General features: G+C 42.7%; 1 protein-coding gene and 1 pseudogene across 1 annotated transcript in view; both read right to left on the bottom strand.

Annotated features, from left to right (window-relative positions):
* The window catches only part of TDRD12 (tudor domain containing 12), an 82,151-nt gene extending 58,089 nt beyond the window's left edge, over positions 1-24,062 (bottom strand). Inside the window, exons 1-6 of the mRNA XM_029213062.1 lie at positions 24,039-24,062; positions 15,644-15,802; positions 9,443-9,579; positions 7,766-7,885; positions 2,683-2,738; positions 1,220-1,305 (exon numbers count right to left, since the gene is read on the bottom strand). Coding sequence (XP_029068895.1) covers positions 1,220-1,305; positions 2,683-2,738; positions 7,766-7,885; positions 9,443-9,579; positions 15,644-15,802; positions 24,039-24,062 — 582 coding nt within the window. The remainder of the gene's footprint in view (positions 1-1,219; positions 1,306-2,682; positions 2,739-7,765; positions 7,886-9,442; positions 9,580-15,643; positions 15,803-24,038) is intronic.
* On the bottom strand, positions 21,750-22,151 carry LOC114885044 (annotated as a pseudogene).
* Positions 24,063-24,262: the final 200 nt, after the last annotated feature.

Below are 24,262 nucleotides of genomic sequence, written 5' to 3'. Positions count from 1 at the left end.
AGAGTCACTGATGGCTATCTGCATGGTCTCAAAGTATCTCCCCATAAGATACTTAATAATTTCAAAACGGAATAAACAGTAACTCGGTTGAGGAAAAACCTAGCAGACACCACCCTAACCAGGTGACCATGATTAAGATGACAAATAATAAAACATTATCAACGTCATAACCCCCGCCCTGACGTACTGAGAAGGGCATCGCTTCTGTAGCATTCTTGCTAAAAGCATGCAGCACCTCAAACTAATCATGAGGAAACATCAAATAAAGCCAAATTGAGTAACATTCTACAAAATAACTGGCCAGTACTCTTCAGAAGTGTCAAGGTCTTAAAAGAGGAGGACAGACAACTGTCACAGATTGGAGGAAACTAAGGAGATTTGACAGTCAGATGCAATGTGGGATCTGAGATCAGACCTGAAACCAGAGAGAGGAAATCAGTGGAAAAACCAGCAAGATTCAAATAAGGTCTGTCGATTTTTTTAAATTACATTTTATCAGCGTAAATTTTCTGGTTTTAATCACTGTACTACTTGTTTGTATGGTTAACATTAGGAGGACCCAGGTAAAGCACATACAAAAATCTCTGCACTATCTTGGCATCTCGTCTGTAAGTGTAAAATTGTTCCAAAACAAAGTTTTAAAATAAATCCAGGTTTTAGATGCCCTCTGTGGGCCCTGAGCAGCCCTAGGTCTGCAGCTCTATCCACCTCCACACAAGGTACAGAGCTCCTGCGTCCTCATACCACCCTTCATAAAGGGCAGCCAGCCAAAGGTGAACAGCTAATAACTGGGTGGAGGAAAGAGGGGGCTCACAGGTGAGGCCCACTTCCTTTCTACTTATGGTATCTGAATTCTTTACAGTGAGCATATGTCTATACAATGAGAAAATTATGGAAGGGAAAAAGCAGGGAACTAAAACCACACCAAATGTGTGTATTCAAGAAAATTACATCCTCTCACAAGAAAATAACACTTCACACTCATCACTACAGGAATAATTTCTTGTCCATTACTCAATAAAATGCTGTCTAAATAAAATACTGAAGTACTTTTTTAAAGTAATTAAAAGAAGAAAAACAGTCCTGGCTAACTTCTGATCTAAGCCAGGCCTTGAAAGATTAAGGAAATTTATATGCTGTGTGAATGACACTGTTTTCCTAGGTGTGTACTATTTTAATAAGCATTTTTATAATATTTTAATACAATTCTTCAGCTTACCTTTTCGTTTTTTGTAGTCACATAAAGGTAAACCTCAAAAGTATCTTCTTCCACAGCACACAACTTGGCTTCCACCTGGGTAGCTGCTAAACAGCATAAATCAAAACATAAAGTAGCTGATATTAAAAGTATGCTTGAGCGACTTCCCCGGTGGCCCAGCGGTTAGGACTCCACGCTTCCACTGCAGGGGGTGAGGGTTCAATCCCCGGTCAGGTAACTAAGATCCCACATGCCACACCGCAAGGCCAACGAAAATTAAAAAGTATGCTTTAAACAACTATGACTATTTCTCACCTATTAATCTCTGCTAACCACTCACGATTACCCAGTGCCACAATATTCAACAGCTTCCTCACGCAGAAGGGGTCTGGCACTGGGCAAGGCAAGGTGCAGGCTCTCCCGGCACAAAGTCAGCCATGTGTCCTCTGTCCCCCTCAGCCCGCCATCCTCCTCCTGCCACCCTGTGACAGCACCTCGAGCACAGTTCTGGGCCCTCTCTTCTTTTCCAGTGACTCCCAAACCCACGTGCCCAGTCACGGTCTTTCACCTGAGTCCATTCCACCCCTCCAAATGCCCCGAAGAGCAGCTCCATGTATGGGCACCAACAGGCACTCTGCTCCATCCTTTACAAACGTATCTCACTTCACTCTTACCACAACACTTTGGGGTAAGCACTGTCATCATTTTACAGGTGAGGAGGCTATGCGGACGTAGCAGGACGGTATTCAACCCAAGCACTCTGCCTCCTCCAAACCTGTGTCTCCCGGGCCCCCTGTGGGCTCACAAGGGCCCAAGCTACAGAACCAGAAGCGCCCCTCCCATTTCTCCCAGGTGCAACGCCTCTGGTCGCTCCTTTACCAGGACAGTGGGGCAGTGGAGGAGAGGGGCCAGCACCCCAGGCAATGCAAACTCACTACTCCTCACAACAGCCCTGGAGCTGGGCACAGTTGTTTGGCTCAGACGGCCAGGGGTTAGGACAGATGTCTCAAATGAGAGTCTGTCTTACAGCCAAGGATATAAAATAAAAAGAGCACACTAAAGAGGCGCTGAGACATCCTGCACATCTGCATTAGCAATGACGGTGATCACAAAGTATCCATTTACTACCCCTTGCCCGCTAAAAAAAAGTTAGGCTTTTCATCAACTGTGGGTTCGATGAAATGCACGTAAATTTATTTTGCAGTGCTGCAGCTTCTATGCCAACTAAGAGACAGGCATTATTGTGTAAGGGTCCTCATCCACATAGCTCCTTCCTGATTTCACCCGTCAATTACTGATGCCCACATCCACCCCCAAAATTCCAGGGGTGCAGGGTCATTGTGACACTTGGGGTGGAAGAAGCTCCAGGTCACTTATGAACCCCACAAAGGGGGTCAGACAGCTAAGCACGCACATCTCAAACCCTCTCATCAACAGAAGGCGTCAGTTCAGAGCAGGCAGCAGTGATCATGCACTTGCCTCACCTTTTAGGATGTTATGAAAGTACCGAATAGCTGCACTGTCCCACTTCTTGGCAGGTCTGGAACAGAGAAAAGAGGCAACTTCATTAAATAAAAAGCTGAGGCCAGTACGCTAACATCATGTAGTAAATTATACACTGGATGTCTCTGATATTACACGTTGAACATATGATGCAGGTAACGGGGAGTCCGGCTCTGGCCTGGGGGTGATGATCCCAGCTGCACCCTGCAGCAGACTTCTCTTCCATGCCCGCCTGTGCCAGTGCAGAGACTCGCTGAGAATGGGCCCCCTTCTGGGGCTTCCTGAGCTACTGTGCCCACCTCCACGGCATCATCTGTCCCAACACCATCGTCCCATTACCTGCGACACCCATCTCCCAGCCAGAACGCTAGCTCCCCAGGACAGGGACCCTGAGTTAGGACTGCTCAGCACAGGCTGGCACAGAGCGAGGGCCCCACACGTGTTGGTTAAACCAACATTCTGAAAGTGGCTGTGGGAAACGCAGCCACTACTGTCTCGTGGTACCCCTTCCACTGTGTCCCACTTCTCCCTATCATCTTGTCCTTTCCTGTGTGTGATACTGTGATTTATGATAAGAAATATATATTTTGTCATTGTCCCTGATTCTGGCACAGAGTTCAGTGATGAGAGTGACAAGGTGACGAGTGGAAAGCACCAAGGTAACTTAAAAATGGGGGCTGGTTGCCAGGGGAACCAACCTTGTGATTAGAGGGTTGGAACTTTCAGTCCCACCACCCTGACCTCCAGGGAGGAGAAAGGGGCTGGAGGTTGAATCAATTGCCAATGGCCAAAGATTTAATCAACCATGGCTAGGTAATGAAGCCTCCATAAACACCAAAAAGGGCCTAGGCTGGGAGCTTCTGCGCTGGTGAACACGTGGAGATGTGGGGGACAGGTGTGCCTGGAGAGGGAAGGAAGCGCCTCTCCCCACCTTGCCCTGCGCATCTCTTCCATCTGGCTGCTCCTGAGTTATATCTTTTATAATAAACTGGTAATCTAGTAAGTAAAATGTTTCTCTGAGTTCTGTGAGCAAATGAATCAAAACCAAGAAGGGAACCTCTCATTTATAGCCATCCCAGTCAGAAGCACAGGTGACAACCCAGACTTGAAATTGGCATCTGAAGTTGCAGGGGCGGGGGCTGGGGGAGGTCTTGTAGGGTGGAGCCCTTAACCTGTGGGATCTGATGCTATGTCAGGTTAGGCTGCTACACACACACACTCCCAAACTGGAGTCAGAGTCATACTATGCTTTGGAAAGAAAATCGCAGGAGGAGCCATAGGCAGTGGAAGATCATGAAAAACCAATATTGAGAAGCATGGAACAAAAATAAAATAAAGTAAGGTTAGAGTGATATGTTTTATGTTTCTCCACTGGTTGTATTTATCAGAGATGCCATCACCATCCTCCAAGGGTTGTTTCAAAGATCAAATGAGGTAATGTACATAAAGCACTTAGCCCTGTTATTTTTATTTTTACTAAGGTACTAAGCACGTTACTTCAAGAGAATCACAAAGGGTTTCCGAAGGGAGGTATAAACAAACAAACAAACAAACGAATACAGTGGTTTTAAAACCTCACTATACAAAAAATTACCTAATAAGCTTTTTGTTTTTTAACAAAATGTAGCAGATTCCTAATAAGGAAAAGGCCCAAGAGAAAAATCAATCTAGTCTTTGAACAAGTAAATCAACAAGTCTGTCACAGGTGAATCAATTAGTCTGTGTGTCTGTGTATGTGTGTCTCTCTCTCAACACGGCACGCGTGCGCGCGCACACACACACACACACACACACACACACACACTAACTACGTGAAGAGATACCCAACTTTACAAGTCAGAAAAATACAGCTTAAAACAAAATACCATTGTTGTCCAGCAAACAAGCAAAAGTTAAAAAGCCTGATGATATTCTACGTTGTGTGGGGAAAGCAGCACTTCCTACACCCCAACGATGGGAGCACAGACTGCTAGTCCTTTGGAAGGGGAATTTAACAAAAACTGTAATACACATGTTAAGAAAGACATTCTAGATGAGGCGCAAACACAAAACCAGCAACATCAAATAAGGTGATCAAAACCCAGTGAGATCTGAAGCCCTTCTTCGCCTACACTGAGGGTCTCCTAGGGTTGGGTGTGTCCAAGGCTGGGAAGGCCCCTGGGGAGCACTGTGGTGGCGTTGGGAAGGGGGTAATGCAGAGGGGGCGTGAGAAAGACAGGGGTCTGCCTCTGAGGAAGAGCTGGGCACGGAGGGCTGGCTGCTCTGCAAGAGGGACAGGAAGGGGGCAGGCGTCGCTGGGCAGCCTGGTGGAACAGCGGCCTCAGCAGAGACCAGCTGGCTTATCAGTGTGGATTCCGAGGCAGCCACAAGAGTGATGCATTCATCATCCCAAGGGAGCTACAGGTGATGAGGGCTGGGGGAGTGGAGATGGGAGGGTCTCCACAGATCCCACAAAAGCATCCATAAGAGAGGCAGCTTCCAAGTTCAGAGAGACCTTAGAATGCAACATCACCGGGACGTGCAAGTTGAATCAAAATTGTGCTGCTTCGGGCTTCCCTGGTGGCGCAGTGGTTGAGAGTCTGCCTGCCGATGCAGGGGACACGGGTTCGTGCCCCAGTCCAGGAAGATCCCACATGCCGCGGAGCGGCTGGGCCCGTGAGCCATGGCCGCTGAGCCTGCGCGTCCGGAGCCTGTGCTCCGCAACGGGAGAGGCCACAACAGTGAGAGGCCCGTGTACCGCCAAAAAAAAAAAAAAAAAAAAAATTGTGCTGCTTCCCATAGCTTCTTCTCCCACAAAGCCACAGTGTTGGAGGGGGAGGATGGGGCTACCCCCAGGACCTCAGGTAGTGCTCATTCAAGACAGCAAAGATCACAGTCATAACCCTGACACAGCACTGCCCAGTGCAGGGACCCATCCTGTACAAACACTGGCAATGTGGTCAAATTACTAGACAGGGGTGTGTGTGTGTGTGTGTGTGTGTGTGTGTACGATACATGTGTACACATGTGCATGCATGCATGTATACATTTCTACACCTATATATCTCATTTTGATTTACCTATATTCTTATGAAAATGTACAGTGCAAAGTGGTTTGGTAACCATCTAGCTGGCTCTCAAGAGAGGAGTGGTTAAAGACAGCAAGTATGCCAATTGTATTCACCCAGGAAAACGACTGAAAGTAGAAGGGAATATGTGTACTGGCAAAGAACTTCAAAATACTGGGTTGGCCAAAAGGTTTGTTCTTTTTTTCCATAAGATGGCTCTAGTAGCACTTAATTGTGTTTAACTTCATTCGAAACAATTTTGTTAGATTGTATTGTGACAGCTGTCATATCAGCGTGCATTGAAAAAAAAATCAAAAATTTTTGGTGAATTTTTGTGCAGCCATTTTAATATTGGAGATGGAAGAAAAAGCAACATTTTTGGCATATTATGCTTTATTATTTCAAGAAAGGTAAACATGCAGCTGAAACGCAAAAAAAGATTTGTGCAGCGCATGGAGAAGGTGCTGTGACTGATCGAATGTGTCAAAAGTGGTTTGCGAAGTTTCGTGCTGGAGATTTCTCACTGGACGATGCTCCATGGTCGGGCAGACAAGGTGAAGTTGATGGCGATCAAATCGAGACAGTAATTGAGAACAATCAATGTTATACCACGTGGGAGATAGCCGACGCACTCAAAATATTCAACTCAAGTGCTGAAAATAATTTGCACCAGCTTGGTTATGTTAATCGCTTTGATGTTTGGGTTCCACATAAGTTAAGCAAAAAACACCTTCTTGACCATACTTCTGCATACGATTCTCTTTTTTTTTTTTTAAACATTTGGCTTCCACTTTTTTTTTTAAATTTTATTTATCTTTATTTTTGGCTGCACTGGGTCTTCATTGCTGCACGCGGGCTTTCTCTAGTTCTGGCGAGCGGGGGCTACTCCTCATTGCGGTGTGTGGGCTTCTCACTGCGGTGGCTTCTCTTGTTGCGGACCACGGGGATCTAGGTGTGCCGGCTTCAGTAGTTGTGGCATGTGGGCTCAGCAGCTGTGGTTCGCAGGCTCAGTAGCTGTGGCACATGGGCTTAGTTCCTCCGCAGCATGTGGGATCTTCCTGGACCAGGGATCGAACCTGTGTCTGCTGCACCGGCAGGCGGATTCTTAACCACTGTGCCACCAGGGAAGTGTCCCAAATGCATAATCTTCCATCAGGATAACACAAAGACTGCATGTTTCTTTCGTGACCAGGCAAAAACTGTTACAGCTTGGCTGGGAAGTTCTGATTCATCCGCCATACACACCAGACACTGCACCTTCGGATTTCCATTTATTTAGGTCTTTACAAAATTCTCTTAATGGACAAAATTTTAATTCCCTGGATGACTGTAAAAGGCACCTGGAACAGCTCTTTACTCAAAAAGATAAAAGTTTTGGGAAGATGGAATTATGAAGTTGCCTGAAAAATGGCAGAAGGTAGTGGAACAAAAGGGTAAATATGTTGTTCAATAAAGCTCTTCGTGAAAATGAAAAATGTGTCCTTTATTTTTACTTAAAAACCAAAGGCACTTTTTGGCCAACTCAATACATTCTTAAGTTAAATTTGCCAATAAGACAGTGTGTTCTAATTTTCATTAAAAGCTCCATGCATGTGAATATGTATAAAAGCACTGAAAAAGGTCTGCAAGTTCAGAGCCTGAACAGGTCACAGAAGCCTCCCAGGAGGGAGGGAGGGAGGAAATGGGGCTGGAGAAGGATGTCATGGACTTTTTTTTTAATGCTCCATGATCCGATGTATAAATGTTTCTCTTTACACTTAATTTATCCCTTTTTGTAAGTTAAGAAGCCAAATAGCACAGAGCTCAGACCATACTCTAACCCCCTCACAACACAGCCTCTGGAGATGGGGCTACATGGCCAGGTTTGACACAGTGACTCAGAAGACACCTCCTGAAGGACAAGGAGGCCTTTGAAATGGCTTAGCACTTCTCAAGAGGATCCGATTTCACATAAACATCATACATTCAATTTAAGACTTTTACTAATGATTCAGCATGTGTTAGAAGCTGTACTTACACAATCTCAGCGCTGTCTTCACAGAAGTCAATGTGCAGTGTGACAGGCTTTGTGCAGTACAGTCTGAATTTTTTTGCTCTGTAGGGAAGCTGCATAAAAGTTTCTACTGCAACTCGGATGCTTAACAGTGAAAGAGAAAGAGTTCCATAATTTAAAAAATTATATATAACATATTTCTTTAAAGTACACCTACATAATTAAAATACTTAACATGAAACAAAACCTGACTATTTCTGTTTCTATTACAGCCACCAAGAGCAGCAAGTGCTTGGAGCCACCTGCCGAGCAAGGTGAAAACTGGTTCTTGGGGGCTGAGAAAAATCTTACTTTTTTATGTATAAAGCACAGATATACATATAGTACATAAAAGATACTCAGTAATCTCTGGCGTCAAAATTTTATGGCATGGGGGCAGGGAGGCATTAGAAAAACACTGTCTCCTTAGACTGAGAAACACTGGGTAATAACGAACAAACCTGGAAGCAAATTCTATTTAAGATTTTAAAATAGCAATTTCAATACACGACCAGAATTATCTTGAAGCTTCTGTAAATAAGCAGATGTTTTAAGAATTAGTATTTGTCAACTTTGCACAAAAGAGCTGACGGGCTGAGGTTTCATAAGCTGTTCAGCATTTTTATTTCCATTCTCCTTCAGGCAAACGACAGAGCACTTGAACATATGGTTTCGACATCAACAGGTTCTCAGGGGCCGTGTGTGGGCAGCCTGGCCACCTTGGTCTCGGACCGTTTAGAAAAGGCGGCTGCACTAACCGTCCCTCCAGGCCTCCCCACTCTAATCATAAATCTAATCATTTCTCTTGCCCAAAACAAACTAAACTTAAAACTCCAAATACTAAGAGGAAATCTCTCCAAACCGTTAAATACGATGTTAATTTTAATAACCACTATGGTTACATGGGTGCAGAACCACAAGCTAGAAAGGCACCTCCTTTTCCATGAAGACCTGCCAGCCCTGCTGTGGGAGCGGCCCCCTGACACAGACTCCCCATCAAGGCACCCACCTCCCCTGCAGCTGGGACCACTCTTTCCCTTTTGGAAGAAGGGTCCTCATGTTTACTATTTATTATTTATTAAACTGATACCCTCTGACTCTGGGATAGGAAACCATGAGAAAAATTACCACAAACACCAAGACCAACTTGCTGACAAGTGTTTTCTAGGGAACCGTGGTGTGTGGTCCTGGAGCCGAGGGTCACTCTGAACGGCCTCCTGTCTTCTGTGACAGTCACACCCTCACTCTGCTAAGCAGGACGAGGGATGCACGCTCTGCTCTCAGCAATCTAAGGCTGTGCCAGCAAACCATCCCTTCTGTGGCGACAAGAAGAGTTTCTCTCTGCCTCCAGGTAGCCAGGCCTCCCGAAGCACCCGTTCCATTCACCTAAGCAAACTCAGGGGACATGCCACGCCAGGCCAGGAGAGCGGCTGACAGAGAGCGCCTGCGCTTTCTAGGAAGCAAGGCAGAAGGAGGGCCGGAGCCGCCTGCTGAATTCTCCTCCTGAGCACCTGCTCTTACATTCACTGCTTATAAAACTGGAATCTGCAAGTCTTCCCATCTTGAAGCTCTCGCCCCTTACTTCGAAAATTGACATTCTCCTTGAAAACAGACATTTGTCCCCTAAAGAGCATGAGGCAAAATAAATACATACATACATACTTTTTGGATTTCACTGGAACGTACTTGGCAAAATCCACAAGGAAACACTCTGTGAGGTAATGGTCTGCTGAAGACACTATTGACTTAATAACAGCCCTGCACCAGCACTTCAGTTCCTGACAATAAACCACACAAACCTACAAAATAAAAAGAAAACTTCGGTGTTAAAATCTCTAGTCATACTCAGAAAACTGTAAGATACTAATGAAAGAAGTCAAAAATGACACAGATGGAGAGATACACCACGTTCTTGGATTGGAAGAATCAATACTGTAAAAATGACTATACTGCCCAAAGCAATCTACAGATTCAATGCAATCCCTATCAAATTACCAATGACATTTTTCAGAATTAGAACAAAAAAATTTACAATTTGTATGGAAACACAAAAGACCATGAATAGCCAAAGCAATTTTTTTTGTGGGGGGGGGTACGCGGGCCTCTCACTGTTGTGGCCTCTCCCATTGTGGAGCACAGGCTCCGGACGCGCAGGCTCAGCGGCCATGGCTCACGGGCCCAGCCGCTCCGCGGCCTGTGGGATCTTCCCGGACCAGGGCACGAACCCGTGTCCCCTGCATCGGCAGGCAGACTCTCAACCACTGCGCCACCAGGGAAGCCCGCCAAAGCAATTTTGAGAAAGAAAAATGGAGATGGAAGAATCAGGCTCCCTGACTTCAGATTATACTACAAAGCCACAGTAATCAAAACAGTATTGGTACTGGCACAAACACAGAAATATATATCAATGGAACAGGATAGAAAGTCCAGAGACAAACCCACACACCTATGGTCATCTGATCTTTGACAAAGGAGGCAAGATTATACAATGGAGAAAAGACAGTCTTTTCAATAAGTGGTGTTGGGAAAACTAGACAGCTACATGTAAAAGAGTGAAATTAGAACACTCCCTAACACCATTCACAAAAATAAACTCAAAATGGCTTTAAGACCTAAATGTAAAGCCAGATACTATAAAACTCTTAGAGGAAAACATAGGCAGAACACTCTCTGACATAAATAACAGCAAGGTCTTTTTCAAGGCACCCCCTAGAGTAATGAAAATAAAAACAAAAATAAACAAATGAGACCTAATTAAACTTAAAAGCTTTTGCACAGCAAAGGAAACCATAAACAAAACAAAAAGACAACCCTCAGAATGGGAGAAAAATATTGGGCTGGCCAAGAAGTTCCTTCAGTTTTTAAGTAAAAATAAGAGATACATTTTTCATTTTCGCCAAGAACTTTATTGAACAACGTATTCACTCTTTTGTTCCACTACCTTTTGTGATTTTTCAGGCAACTTCATAATTCCATCTTCCCCAAACTCTTTATCTTTCTGAGCAAAGAACTGTTCCAGGTGCCTTTTACAGTCGTCCAGGGAATTGAACATTTTTCCATTAAGAGAATTTTGCAAAGACCTAAATAAATGGAAATCTGGAGGTGCAGTGTCTGGTGCATATGGCAGATGAATCAGAACTTCCCAGCCAAGCTGTAACAGTTTTTGCCTGGTCATGAAAGAAACATGTTGTCTTTGCGTTATCCTGATGGAAGATTAGGCATTTTCTGTTGACTAATTCTGGATGCTTTTTGTCGAGTGCTGCTTTCAGTTGGTCTAATTGGGAGCAGTACTTGTTGGAATTAATCATTTGGATTTCCGGCAGTAGCTCATAATAGGGGACTCCCTTCCAATCCCACCATATACACAGCATCACCTTCTTTGGATGAAGACCGGCCTTTGGTGTGGTTGGTGGTGGTTCATTTCGCTTGCCCCACAATCTCTTCCGTTCCACATTATTATGCAGTATCCACTTTTCATCGCCTATCACAATTTGTTTAAAAAACGGAACATTTTCAATACATTTCAGTAGAGAATGGATATGGAAATACAGTCAAGAAGGTTGTATTTTCACTTAACTTACGTGGAACCCAAACATCAAAGCGATTAACATAACCAAGCTGGTACAAATGATTTTCAGCACTTGAGCTGAATGTTTTGAGTGCGTCGGCTATCTCCCACGTGGTATGACGTTATTGTTCTCAATCAATGTCTCGATTTGATCGCTATCAACTTCAACTGGTCTACCCAACCGTGGAGCATCGTCCAGTGAGAAATCTCCAGCACGAAACTTCACAAACCACTTTTGACACATTCGATCAGTCACAGCACCTTCTCCATATATTGCACAAATCTTTTTTTGCGTTTCAGTTGCATTTTTACCTTTCTTGAAATAATAAAGCATAATATGCTGAAAATGTTGTTTTTCTTCCATCTTCAATATTAAAATGGCTGCACAAAAATTCACCAACTTTGATTTTTTTTTTCAATGCACGCTGATATGCCAGCTGTCACAATACAGTCTAACAAAATTGTTTTGAATGAAGTTAAAGACAACTAAGCACTATTAGAGCCATCTTAGGAAAAAAATGAATGAACCTTTTGCCCAACCCAATATTTGCAAATGAAGCAACTGACAAAGGATTAATCTCCAAAATATACAAAACAGCTCATGCAGCTCAATATCAAAAAAAAAAAAAAACCACCAACCCAATAAAAAGTGGGTTAGAAGACTTAAATAGACATCTCTCCAAAGAAGACATATAGACAGTTAAAAAGCACATGAAAAGATGCTCAACATCACTAATTATTAGAGAAATGCAAATCAAAACTGCAATGAAGTATCACCTCACACTGGTTAAGAATGGCCATCATCAAAAAATCTACGAACAATAAATGCTGGAGAGGGTGTGGAGAAAAGGCAACCCTCCTACACTGTTGGTGGGAATGTAAACTGGTACAGCCACTATGGAGAACAGTGTGGAGGTTCCTTAAAAAACTAAAAATATAACCACCATATGATCCAGCAATCCCTGGGCATATATCCAGAGAAAACCATATTTCGAAAAGATACATGCACCCCAATGTTCACTGCAGCACTGTTTAATTGAGCTCAATATTGAGCCAGGACGTGGAAGCAACCTAAATGTCCACCGACAGAGGAATGGATAAAGAAGATGTGGTATATATACACAATGTAATATTACTCAGCCGTAAAAAAGAATGAAATAACGCCATTTGCAGCAACATGGATGGACCCAGAGATTGTCATACTGAGTGAAGTAAATCAGACAGAGAAAGACAAATACCATATGATATCGCTTTTATGTGGAATCCAAAAAAAGAATACCAATGTACTTATCTACAAAACAGTAATAGAGTTATAGATGTAGAAAATAAACTTGTGGTTACCAGGGAGTAAGTTGGGGGGGGGGGAGGGATAAGTTGGAAGACTGGGATTAACATAACCACTACTATATATAAAATAGATAACTAATAAGGACCTACTGTATAGCACAGAGAACTCTACTCAATACTCTATAATGGCCTATATGGGAAAAGAATCTAAAAACGAGTGGTTGTATGTATAAAAGATTCACTTTGTTGTACACCTACAACTAACATAACATTGTAAATCAACCATACAATAAAAATTTTTTAAATTAAATTAAATTAAAAATCTGTAGTCAATAATGAGAGAACTAAAAGGTACTCTCAACATCATCTCATACCTTTTACCTTAAAGATGCAAGGAGGCTGGATCACCCCAAGCTAAACACTGCTTGTTGGGAAAACAAGAACACAGGGCACCTGAATTCTATTTCACTGGTTTTCTTACTACAATCACTTTGACTCCTTAACTAAGGAGAATTTTTAGAAAGTGAAATAAGGAAAATGCATTGCTTTACCTTCTTAAATCAGAAAACAAAACTTACAAATAATTGTCAGTCATGTGCCAGGACAACACAGAATCACAACCCCAGGCTCATCTTCCCGGTTCTGTTTCCCATGCCTGTTTACCACCCTCTAACATTTGTTTGCTATCAGCCACAGCTGGACGTCAGCGCCATGATGAAGGGGATTTTTGTCTTTTTGTTTACTGCCATTTTCCCAGCACCTAGAACAGTGCTTGGCATGTACTATGTCTTCAAAAGCTACTCAGTGAATGACTGAATAAATACCTGCAGCCCCCTTTTAGGGAAACTGCCCTGCTAGAGTGACAGTGCTTGGCATCCTGACTGTCCCATGGGACCGACAGGCCACAGACAGGCAAACCATATGCTGACCACAGGCTTCTAAAGTGGCTCAGCAGGGACAGCTGTGCCCAACAGGGAAGAAGTGGGACGGTGGAGATCCCCGCCCTCGGGAACTGAAGTTGGAAAACATAGGGCAGCTATTCTGCAAGGGATGTGCTCTTGAGAGCCTCACATAATTCAAGACTCAAATAATTCAAGAGAAGCTGTGCCAAAGGATGGAGGGTATTTCTGTTTCATGCTTAAGTCAAAGAACCCTGCAGCTAACAACTCACACAGTCAGTCGACTTTGAAAAGGTGGTATACTAGGGCTTCTACTGGCCAGTAATGAGATAATTTAAGCGTCAAGAAAAATGACTACAGCTGATGAATACATTAGAAGCCATGAGATCAATGTAGTGCTCAAAAATAACAAGGAGAGGAAAACAAAACAAACCTCTAGACGTAAATGCAGATAACTAGGCACAGGAAAACTGATAGGGGAAAGAATCAAGCAATTTTTCCACCTTTCCAGTATTACTTCAGGAAGCCAAACCGTTCTAACAGATGAGGGAAGGTTCTCTATGGAAGAATTCCAGCTCATGAATGCAGAAGCAATGTGCAAATGACCATTTTGCAAGCATAAGTGAAAGAGCTGATTTGGGTGGTGGTGGTCACTGGATAGCATTACTAGCCGACAGGAACCACAGGGGGCACTTAGGCTGCCGCCATCTGAATGCAGCGGTCAACCTCAGCATCACCGAAAGCGAGATTCTCTCCCAATTCAATACAGGAGGAACCTCACAGCACCAGTCATTCTTGGGGAAAAAACGTGACTATAAATGTAATCAAAGCTTTATATTTATCAGTCTGCACAAAATATAGGGGATGAAGGGAAAAGTTCACCACCACCACAAGGAAGCAACTAGGCTATACAGAACATGGAATACTTTAAAAGGACAACTGACCTGGTTTCGTTTCTTCAACAAGTAAATGGTGGACGTCCCTGGTGGCACAGTGGTTAAGAATCCACCTGCCAATGCAGGGTACATGGGTTCGATCCCTGGTCCAGGAAGATCCCACACGCTGCAGAGCAACTAAGCCTGTGCGCCACAACTACTGAACCTGCACTCTAGAGCCTGCGAGCCATAACTACGGAGCCCACATGCCACAACTACTGAAGCCCGTACGCCTAAAGCCCGTGCTCTGCAATGAAGAGTAGCCACCGCTCACCACAACTAGAGAAAGCCCGCACGCAGCAACGAAGACCCAACGCAGCCAAAAATAAAACAAATTAATTAAAAAAAAAAAGTAAATGGCATGGAAAAAATAATGTTATTAATGATTATTCAGGGTGGGCTGAGGAATTCAAATTATTTCTAATTTTTCTCATAGTTTATAAATCTTTTCCTATCACACTGTTATAAAAATTCAAATTCTTGGGCTTCCCTGGTGGAGCAGTGGTTGAGAGTCTACCTGCCGATGCAGGGGACATGGGTTCGTGCCCTGGTCCAGGAAGATCCCACATGCCGCAGAGCGGCTAGGCTAGCGAGCCATGGCCGCTGGGCCTGTGCGTCCGGAGCCTGTGCTCCGCAACGGAAGAAGCCACAACAGTGAGAGGCCCGCATACTGCAAAAAAAAAAAAAAATTCAAATTCTTCTGAGAAATGACTAACCTGCAGAGAGAAGCAGACAATGGGCACAGAGCTGAGGGTGCAGGAGAAGAAGGAGGGGCCACAATGTGGAGTAAGGAAAATAAAACACCACGAGTTGGTCAGAGTCACAAGCAACCAAAAGCAAGGCACTGGCCCTAGACTGGAAACCCCCATGCTCCCTCTGTTAAGGTCCCTGTGATGGATCTAGAATGATCCTCTGGTTCCCAGCCCCAAGACGATGGCTCTATGCCTGAATTTAGATGACACTCCACCTCCTGTTGCCCCATGCGAACCTGATACAACAATTGCCACTTTCCATGACTAGCCCGACTCTTATGCAACCGAAAGAACCTAACACAAGGCAATGATCATAAGCAGTTGAAATACTCTAAAAGTTTTTATCATCTTAGTTGCTAAAACAGTCTACATTTTGAGTAGTATTTCAAGACATGTTGTTTAAAGCACATTTAGATACATACCTGCCCTTCTTCCAACATTAGTGGTTTTATTTCTATATCTTGACACATGTTATTATAGAAGTCATTCATGGCACTATTTAGTTTTTGATACTCAACTTCATGATCTAAAAAGGGACTACATCCTTTTATAATAACCCAGAAGCAACCTGGATCTTCGATCTGTAAAATTTTTAAAAGACAAAACAATGCATGATTTAAAAGTGGAACCATAAAATAATAAACCTTAGAATCACAGTAACTCTTTCAAATTTAAGTGCTCTAACAAATTCTTGACAAGTACTTCTGTCTTAAATGGTCAGATAGAAGATAAAAGACCCTCAAACTATCACCTTGTATACCTCAAACTTATATAATGTCATATGTCAATTATACTTCAATAAAACTCGGAAAAACGATAGAGACGCAAAGATGAAACTCTAAAGCACGTAACCAATAATATGGAATTTAGAATCATGTGCTGACTGAAAAAGCAAACAGAGATCAATGCCCTTGATCTGTACTTTGAAAATATCCATAATAAAAGACAAATGCAAGGTTCAGAACAGCGTTCTTTGTACTCTATGTCTTTCATAAGAAAGAGAGGGAAATGTGAATGCATGTACATTCTGCTCATGTTAAAATAAAGAAATGGCAGATAAACCAAAAGCATACAAATTATTACGTACGGAGGAAGCCAGGAATGGGGTAGAAGGAAGAGAGATGAAAGACTTTTCTGAATGTATCTTATTATCTATTAGTGTTATTAGAAACCAAGATTTTCATCATTAGAGAAAGAATACAAACATAAAATGAAAAGTTAAATTTGAATTGAAAATACCAGTAAAAGCTCATGATTTTTCAAATGTACTATATTTCCTGTCTACTGAAAGGGCCTAAAAGCAATGACATCCCAAGATTTTGGATCCCAGATACCAGGTGACAGGAGTACATTAGTATTCTATTTTTCTGAATGTTTGAACATTTTTATAATAAATAGTTGGAAAAAAGAACAGCTGGCCATTCTGGTTCCAGTAATGGCAGAGTGGTTCATATAGACTAACCCACCTGCAAGTAACAATGATAAACCCTGGAAAAACATAAAATGACAGGCTGAGGCACTGAAGAGTGACCAAAAGCAGGTGGGAGATTCAATCCTTGAAGGGAGGCAACATGGCTAGGTGAGACCCATGCTCATAAACAGCTTTTCCCCTGAAAACAGCCCCAGTCCTGGGGGTGCAGAACACAACTGAAGCAGAAGCCACCCCGTTTGTGGCTTGAGAAACCAGAGAATGGCGTCTGGGGCTGCCAGAGCAGCTGTACATGAAGGGGAGAAATGCTGAGCCACAGAGGGGAGAGCCCTGAAGTCTGCACACGAAACCCCTCAAATCCTCGGCAGAGCCTGAACTGCACGGTGAGACTCCAGGGAGTCCTAGGAGAAGCCACAGTCGGGAGGCTGATGGAAATACAGTTTCAGCTTCTGCCCACGAGAACTGCAGGACTCTGAGCACAGAGTGACTGCCCAAACCTCTGCACTAAGAGGCCACCCAAACTCACAGCATAAGGCCATGTCCCCTTCACAATGCCTGCCTGAGAAAGAATTACTTTTGTCCCAGCCAGCACCTGACACAGGCCCTTGACCTCCCCTTATCACAGAATTTACTGAAAAGGGCCTCAGTTGTGGAGCCTACCTATCCCTTTGGGATGTGTATGTTCTCTCCTACCACTCAGGAGTATTCCTTCTCGAGGGCCTGATAACCAATTCCTTTGGGATGTAATCACCTGGAAGGACAGGGCCCTGGCCTCCCAGTCTCTGCGGGAATTCAGAAGCCTGGCCCCAGAGGCGGTGGACACAGCTGCCCCACCACAGTGACACTGACCCACCCTCTGTCATTTTCCACTGAAGCCCCTCTCCTCGTCCTCCTCACTCTCCCTTTAAAACGTCCGGTCACCTCTACACAAATTGGAAAGGAACTCAGCTCCCTCCCGTACATCAGCAGTCACTGAATACAATCTGTTCTCACTGCTTTAACCAATGTCTGGCTTTGATTCTCTCTGACACCCATCACAGGAAAAGGGAGTTTGGAGCAGGAGTTAAGGAGGCTCAGTAAACACCTCAGGCCCCCTGAGAACCCTTGCAGTGCCAGGTCTGAGGAGTAAAGACCATGTTGCAGGACAAAGAGAATGTGCTCTGTCAACAAGGGCAAAATCAAGAGGTCTGCAAAGAACTATAAACCAAGCCTCCCAAAACGCTGACAGAGCACACAGTAGTTCCCCGTCACCACAACCCTCAGCGTAGCATGAACAATACTAGACAGGCAAAGAAATGAGAATGCAGTGCACAGCCAACGTAAAAAATGTCCAACAGAAAGTGAACCCAAGACTGCTCGGATGTTGAAGTGAACAGGTAAGGACTTAAAAGCAGCTATTATAAATACCATGTTCAAAAACTTAAGGATAAGATGGCTATAGTGAGTTTGTTTCTTAAAAAGGAGAATTTCACATAAGAAATGGAAACTATTTAAAAAAAATAACCTTTGGAAAAGGGTAATTCTAGAACCAAAAAGTGAAACAAACAAAATAAAAAATTTATTAGTGGTGTGCTTACCACTCCTATTCAACATTGTGCTGGAGGTCCTAGTCAGTACAATAAGAAAAGATTGTCAGGAAAATCGGAAAAGAAGACAGAAAAGTGTCTCTATTCACAATAAGAATATCTATGTAGAAAATTCTAAGGAGTCTACAAAAAATATACTAGAACTAATAAGTGACTGTACCAAGATTCCAGGGTACAAGGTCATATAATAAATTCAACTGCATGTCTATATTCCAGCAATAAAAATTGGAAATTTAAATTTTAAAAACAGTATCGTTTGCAATAGCACCAAAAAGCAGGAATTACTTAGGAATAAATCTAACAAAAAAATGAACAATTTGCATGCTAAAAGGTACAAAACACTGGTGAAATAAATCAAAGAAAGGCCTGTAATGCAAATATACTATGTTCATGGAATGTTAAGATTTTGATTTTCCCCAAAATGGTCTATAAAAAGGACTCAATTCCAGCAGTTGTGAAATCAACAAACTATTCATGAAATTCTTATTGGAAGGGCAAAGGAACTAGCATAGCCCCTATAATTCTGAAAAAGAACAACATAGTTGGAAGACACACTATCTGATTTCAAGACTTAATATAAAGCTGCAGTAATCAGAACTGTGTGGTACTGGAGAAAGCACAGATACATAAATCAACACAACAGAAACAGAGTCACGCATGTGTAGTCAAGTGATTTTCAATAAAGGCACAAAGGCAATTCAATGGAAGGAGGATAGTTTTTTCAACAAATGATGCGGGAACAATTAGATATATGCAAAAAAATGAACCTCGATCCATTCCTTGTACCATATACAAAAATTAACTCACATGGATCATTTATCTAAATGTAAAATATAAGACTATAAAAAATGTTTGAGGAATACATAGGGAGAATCTTTGTGACTGTGGTTAGGCAAAGATTTCTTAGATAAAACACCAAAAGTATAATTCGTATAAGCAAAAATTGATAAACTTAATCCAAATTTAAAACTTCAGCGCTTTGAAAGACATTGTTTAGAGAAGGAAGAGATAAGCCACCAACTGGGAGAAAATATTTACAAATCACATATTCAACAAAGAACTTTATCCAATATATATAAAAAACTCTACAAAGTCAATAATAAGAAAACAAACCACCAAGTTAGAAGAATGGGCAGATGTGAACAGATACCTGACAAAAAAAGATGGAAGGATGGGCAAACAAGCACCTGGAAACATGATTAACACATTTGTCATTAGGGAAATTAAAATTAAAACCACAGTGAGATACCAGTAAATACCTACTAGAATGGCTAAAATGTATAAAACTGACAATATCAAGTGTTGGTGAGGATGTAGAGCACTGCTCATGGAAATGTAAAGTGGTACAGTTACTTTGAAAAAGTTTCTCATAAAATTAAACATACTGACAAACATCAGTAACAAACAACATCAGTAACAAACAAACATCAGTAAATCCTACTGATTTACCCATGAAATAAAAACTTGTATTCACACAAAAACCTGTATGCAAAGTTTCTAGCAGCTTTATTTATAATCTCCCTCAACTGGAAACAACTCAAATGGCCTTCAACTGGTGACTGTATAAACAAATTGTCACATGTCGATACAATGGAATACTACTCACTCCTAACAAGTGCCACAACACAGATGAGCCTCCAATGCATTACAGTAAGTCAAAGCAGCCAGACTCAAAGGCTACACACTACTGTATGATTCCATATGCACAATCCCATTTTTATGACATTTTGGAAAAAGGCAAAACTAATAGGGACAGAAGACAAATCAGTAGTGGTTGCCAAGGACTAGAGGTGGGGGAAAGAAATGACTACAAAGGACCACAAGGAAATTCTGGGGGGTGATGGAACTGCTCTGGTGGTGATTACATGACTACGCATTTTTCAAAATATCACAGAACTCTACATTAAAAACAATAAAATAGTTTATGGTTAAAAAAGATATGAAACAAATATGGCAAAATGTTAAAATCTGGCAAAGCTAGGTGACAGAGGTCCAGGTGTTTATAATATTTTCTATACATTTTTGTATGTCTAGAGTATTTCCTAATAAAAAGTTGGATTTTTAAATTATTTTTCATCAAAAGTAATGATTTTTTTAAAAGCTTCTTGTCTTTTGACGTGGCATCACCTATGCAGTATTTTACTAAAAACGTTTAACCTGAACACAATCATGAGGAAACAGACAAATCCAACTTGAAGGGTATTTTGCAAAGTGACTGCCCTTACTCTTCATAAATTTCAATGACATCAAAGATACAAAAAAAGCCAGAGAACTGACCCAAATTCAAGGGGAATAAAAGGCCATGACAATTAAAAGCAATGTATAATTTTTTATTGGATCCTGGATCAGAGAAAACAAGTTACAGAATACATTATTGGCACAGTTGGAGAAATCTGAGTATGGATTTTATATTAATGTATCAATGTTACATTTCTCAAGCGTGATAATTATATTCTGGTTATGTAAGCAAAAGTCTTTATTCTTAGGAAACACACGCATAAGTATTTAGAGTTTACAACTAATTTTCAAATGGTTCGGCAAAAGAAGTCAACAATTTTATATACATATATTATTAAGAAATATGCAAATATGACAAGATGTTAACAATTGTTGACTCTAGGTATAGAGTATATGGTTATTCTCAATATTGTTTTTGTAACTTGTTTTTGAGTTTGAAAATCTTCAAAATATTAAGATGGGGAAAGATGTTTAAAAATATTTTGAAGGCATCATAGATAATTTGAAGTTTCTAGATTGTTTCAATTTTTTTTTAATCTGCTACTGAAACCTAAAAAATGTAGGCCAGGTTCAGTTTTACCCTCCAGAAGAACAAGTGGCTCAAGCTGCCATTTCTTCCATGTGCTTTACCAGGCAGGGATGCGCTCACAATTCCTCCCACCCCCGCCTCTTACACCAAGGTTGGGGCCTGCTGCTTCCCGCCGATGCCATAAGGCAATGCTGCCCACACTGCAGTCACCAGCCTTACACATTTTTTTCCCTGCATGTCTACGTTATTTCCATTAGAAAAACAGTATCTATATATTTTGATCCACTTTCTTCTCCTTACCTCTACCATTCAAACTTGAATACTTTATTTCTACTCAAGTAAAAGTAGAATCAGCTACCTGGCATGAGAACTAAATATCTCACATCATTAAATTAATAGGATTTAATTGAATTAAGGTATGTTCTTTATTATTTCTCAGGAATAGTAACTCATGTTTCCTACATGTTATTTCCCTTTACTTTCATTTATCTGGGTAACTATGTAATGAGTGTCTCTTTTCCTACATTCAGTAACATGAGTGGGTGTAAGTATAATTTATAATATCAGTAACTGGACTCACTGTTAATTATCAATTCATGTTCAATTCCCCTTAGTATATGGTATTTGCATAATAACTTCAGATATTTTAGTCAAGTTTACTTTCCGACATCAATTATAAAAATTAAGACGTTAATTTTAAAACGTTATGAAATTTCCAGACTAACTAGCACTTGGCCCACTTTTGCTCACACTGTCGTGAGAGGTCCCTGGGCAGCTACTGCTTCAATCTCAATCCAGTCTCCTCAGAACAAAGCAGCATCCGGGTAAGCACTCCAGCAGGAAAACCACTCCTGACATTCTGTTTGTGGATTTCACTGACAGTACTGAAGTCATACACTCAGCCAGCAGACAGCTGCTTCTACCACATTATTGAGGTCACAGCCTGCAGCTTTCAGAATCTCACCCCTATTTCCAAGGCTTGTTTAGCTTCTTCTGTCACCCCTCCTGGCACAAGCTGTCCCTCTGAAGGGTCCATACCTAGCTGTCTTGAAATGTAAGTGATCCTTTCCACTAACAAAGCTTGACTGCAGGACCAATGGCCTTGGGGCTTTCCCTGTGCTGATCACCTTTCTGATCAAGGATGACATGACATCCTTTTCTCCTGCAGTGCTTCTGGGTCTCACTGCATTCTGCCTTCCTCATTTCTGACACAACTGCATGTTCCCTGGGATGCTTCCTTTACATATATTTTTAATCAACACCTTTTTCCCCCTTAGCCTCATCCTAACCGGTCTGTAATGCTAGTTATGATGCTTTTATTTCTAAAATATATTACAAATACATAACTGTTAAAATTTTTCAATTTATTTTTAATCGTGATAAAGTACACATAAAATTTACCATCTTAACCATATTCAATAGCATTAACTACATTCATATTATTGTGCTACCTTGATCACCCTCCATCTCCAGAACCTTTTTCATCTTGCAAAACTGAAACTCTATATCCATTAAACAGTAACTCCCCATGCCCCCCCCAGCCCCTGGCAACCACCATTCTGTTTTCTGTCTTCATGAATTTGACTTCTCTAGGAACCTAACATAAGTGGAATCATGCAGTATTTGTCCTTTTGTAATTGGTTTATTTCACTTAACATGATGTCTTCAAGATTCATCCATGTTGTAGCATATATCAGAATTTCCTTCCTTTTTAAGGCTGAATAATATTCCATTGTATGTATATACTACATTTTGCTTATCCATTCATCTGTTGGTAAAAACTTGGGGGAAAAAATTTATCCATGTAAAAGCTAAATTCATCTGGAAAACTACAGCTGGTAAGGGTACCACACTGGAAGAAACACTCCTATATTGGATAGAAAATTTGCTCTGAGTGTGAGCAGGGTAAGAACCGGCAGTGGGGCCAGACCAGAGCTGAGGGGGTAGAGAAAAGGGTTCTTGGGTCCAACTGAGAAAAGAGGGGTTCCCAAGTTAGAGGCAGTGAGAGTCCAGCAACTCCTTCCAAAGTTCATGGATTTGCACATGGCAGCATCCGTACCCCCTGGAAGAGCCCTGTCTTTCTAAAGGAGAAATCAGACTATTTAGGGAAGGTGGTGGAGAGGAGCTTGCCAGTTACATCTCGAAACCCTAAACGTCTCAGAGCAAATCCTCTGTAAGAATCAGCCGCTTCAAACGCCTGTGAATCTCTGTTGGTATAAACTACATAAAACAGGAATAGGAAAGTTGATTTTTTTTTTTAAATGCCATCATGCCTTTCCTCTGCCCACTGAAGTATGATCTTTTCCAAAAAGTTCTTTATATTTCCTTTTCCCAATACCCACCCCTTTGCTCTGGTTTGTAGACTCCTTCCTGCAAGTACACACCGTGAACACACTACGTGCTTTCCCCGTCTCTGGCATCTTTAAGGAGCACGCACCTCACTCAAAGGAGAAGCTGCAGTTCGGGTCGCTCTGCAGGCCCCCTCCGGGGCGAACCCCCGCTGCGCCCCCGACTCCAAGGAAGGCGAGTCCCGAGGAGCCCGCATGGGGAGGGGCTGGCCGCCAGAGTCCTGGGGCGCGAGCGGGAAGGGGTCCCCACGAGTGCAGCCGGGACGGGCGTGTGTTCGGAGGAGAGACACAGGTCACCCACGCCCCTGTCCAATGCAGGTGGGGACCGGCCGGAGAGGACCGGCGTCGGGGGAGAGTAATAGGTCAACGGACCGAGGGCGCGACGGGGGCCTCACCCAGCGCCGAACCGGGACCGGGAGAAGGGGTCAGAGTCCGTCCCTCCCCCTGAGGTTCTAGATACACGACACCTAGTTCAATCCGAATTTCGGAGAAACAACGAATGATTTTTTACTCTAAGTATGTCCCAAATACTGCATGGGGCAGCCTTGAACGAAAATTTCCCGTTGTTTATCTGAAATTAAGCGTCCGGGATCTCATCCGGCACCCCTTCCCGCGGGTCCCCAGCCGGGGCGGACCCTGCACGGGGAGCGGGTGAACGGCCGGGCTCTGGGATTCGCGCTCGCTCACCTTCAGCACCAGCACGTGGAGCATCTTCCCCGAGCCTCGCAGGCCACCGGGCAGACTCGCCCGGGAAACACGCGCAGCGTAGCGGCCGCGCCCGGCTCCTGGTCTCCCCGTCGCTACTCCCTCGAGATGAACTTTTGGGGGCGAAAACAGAGTCTCCCGCAGTGCCGGCCTCCGCGGAAGCACGCTTCCTCTCCAGGTCAGCGCCGCGGAGCCCGCGCGCCCAG

This window comes from Monodon monoceros, unplaced genomic scaffold, assembly GCF_005190385.1.
Source record: "Monodon monoceros isolate NGI ecotype Baffin Bay Population unplaced genomic scaffold, NGI_Narwhal_1 Super_Scaffold_10, whole genome shotgun sequence".
NCBI lineage: Eukaryota > Metazoa > Chordata > Mammalia > Artiodactyla > Monodontidae > Monodon > Monodon monoceros.
The sequence above is the reverse complement of the archived record's forward strand: the minus strand, read 5'-3'. Positions and strand labels throughout refer to the sequence as shown.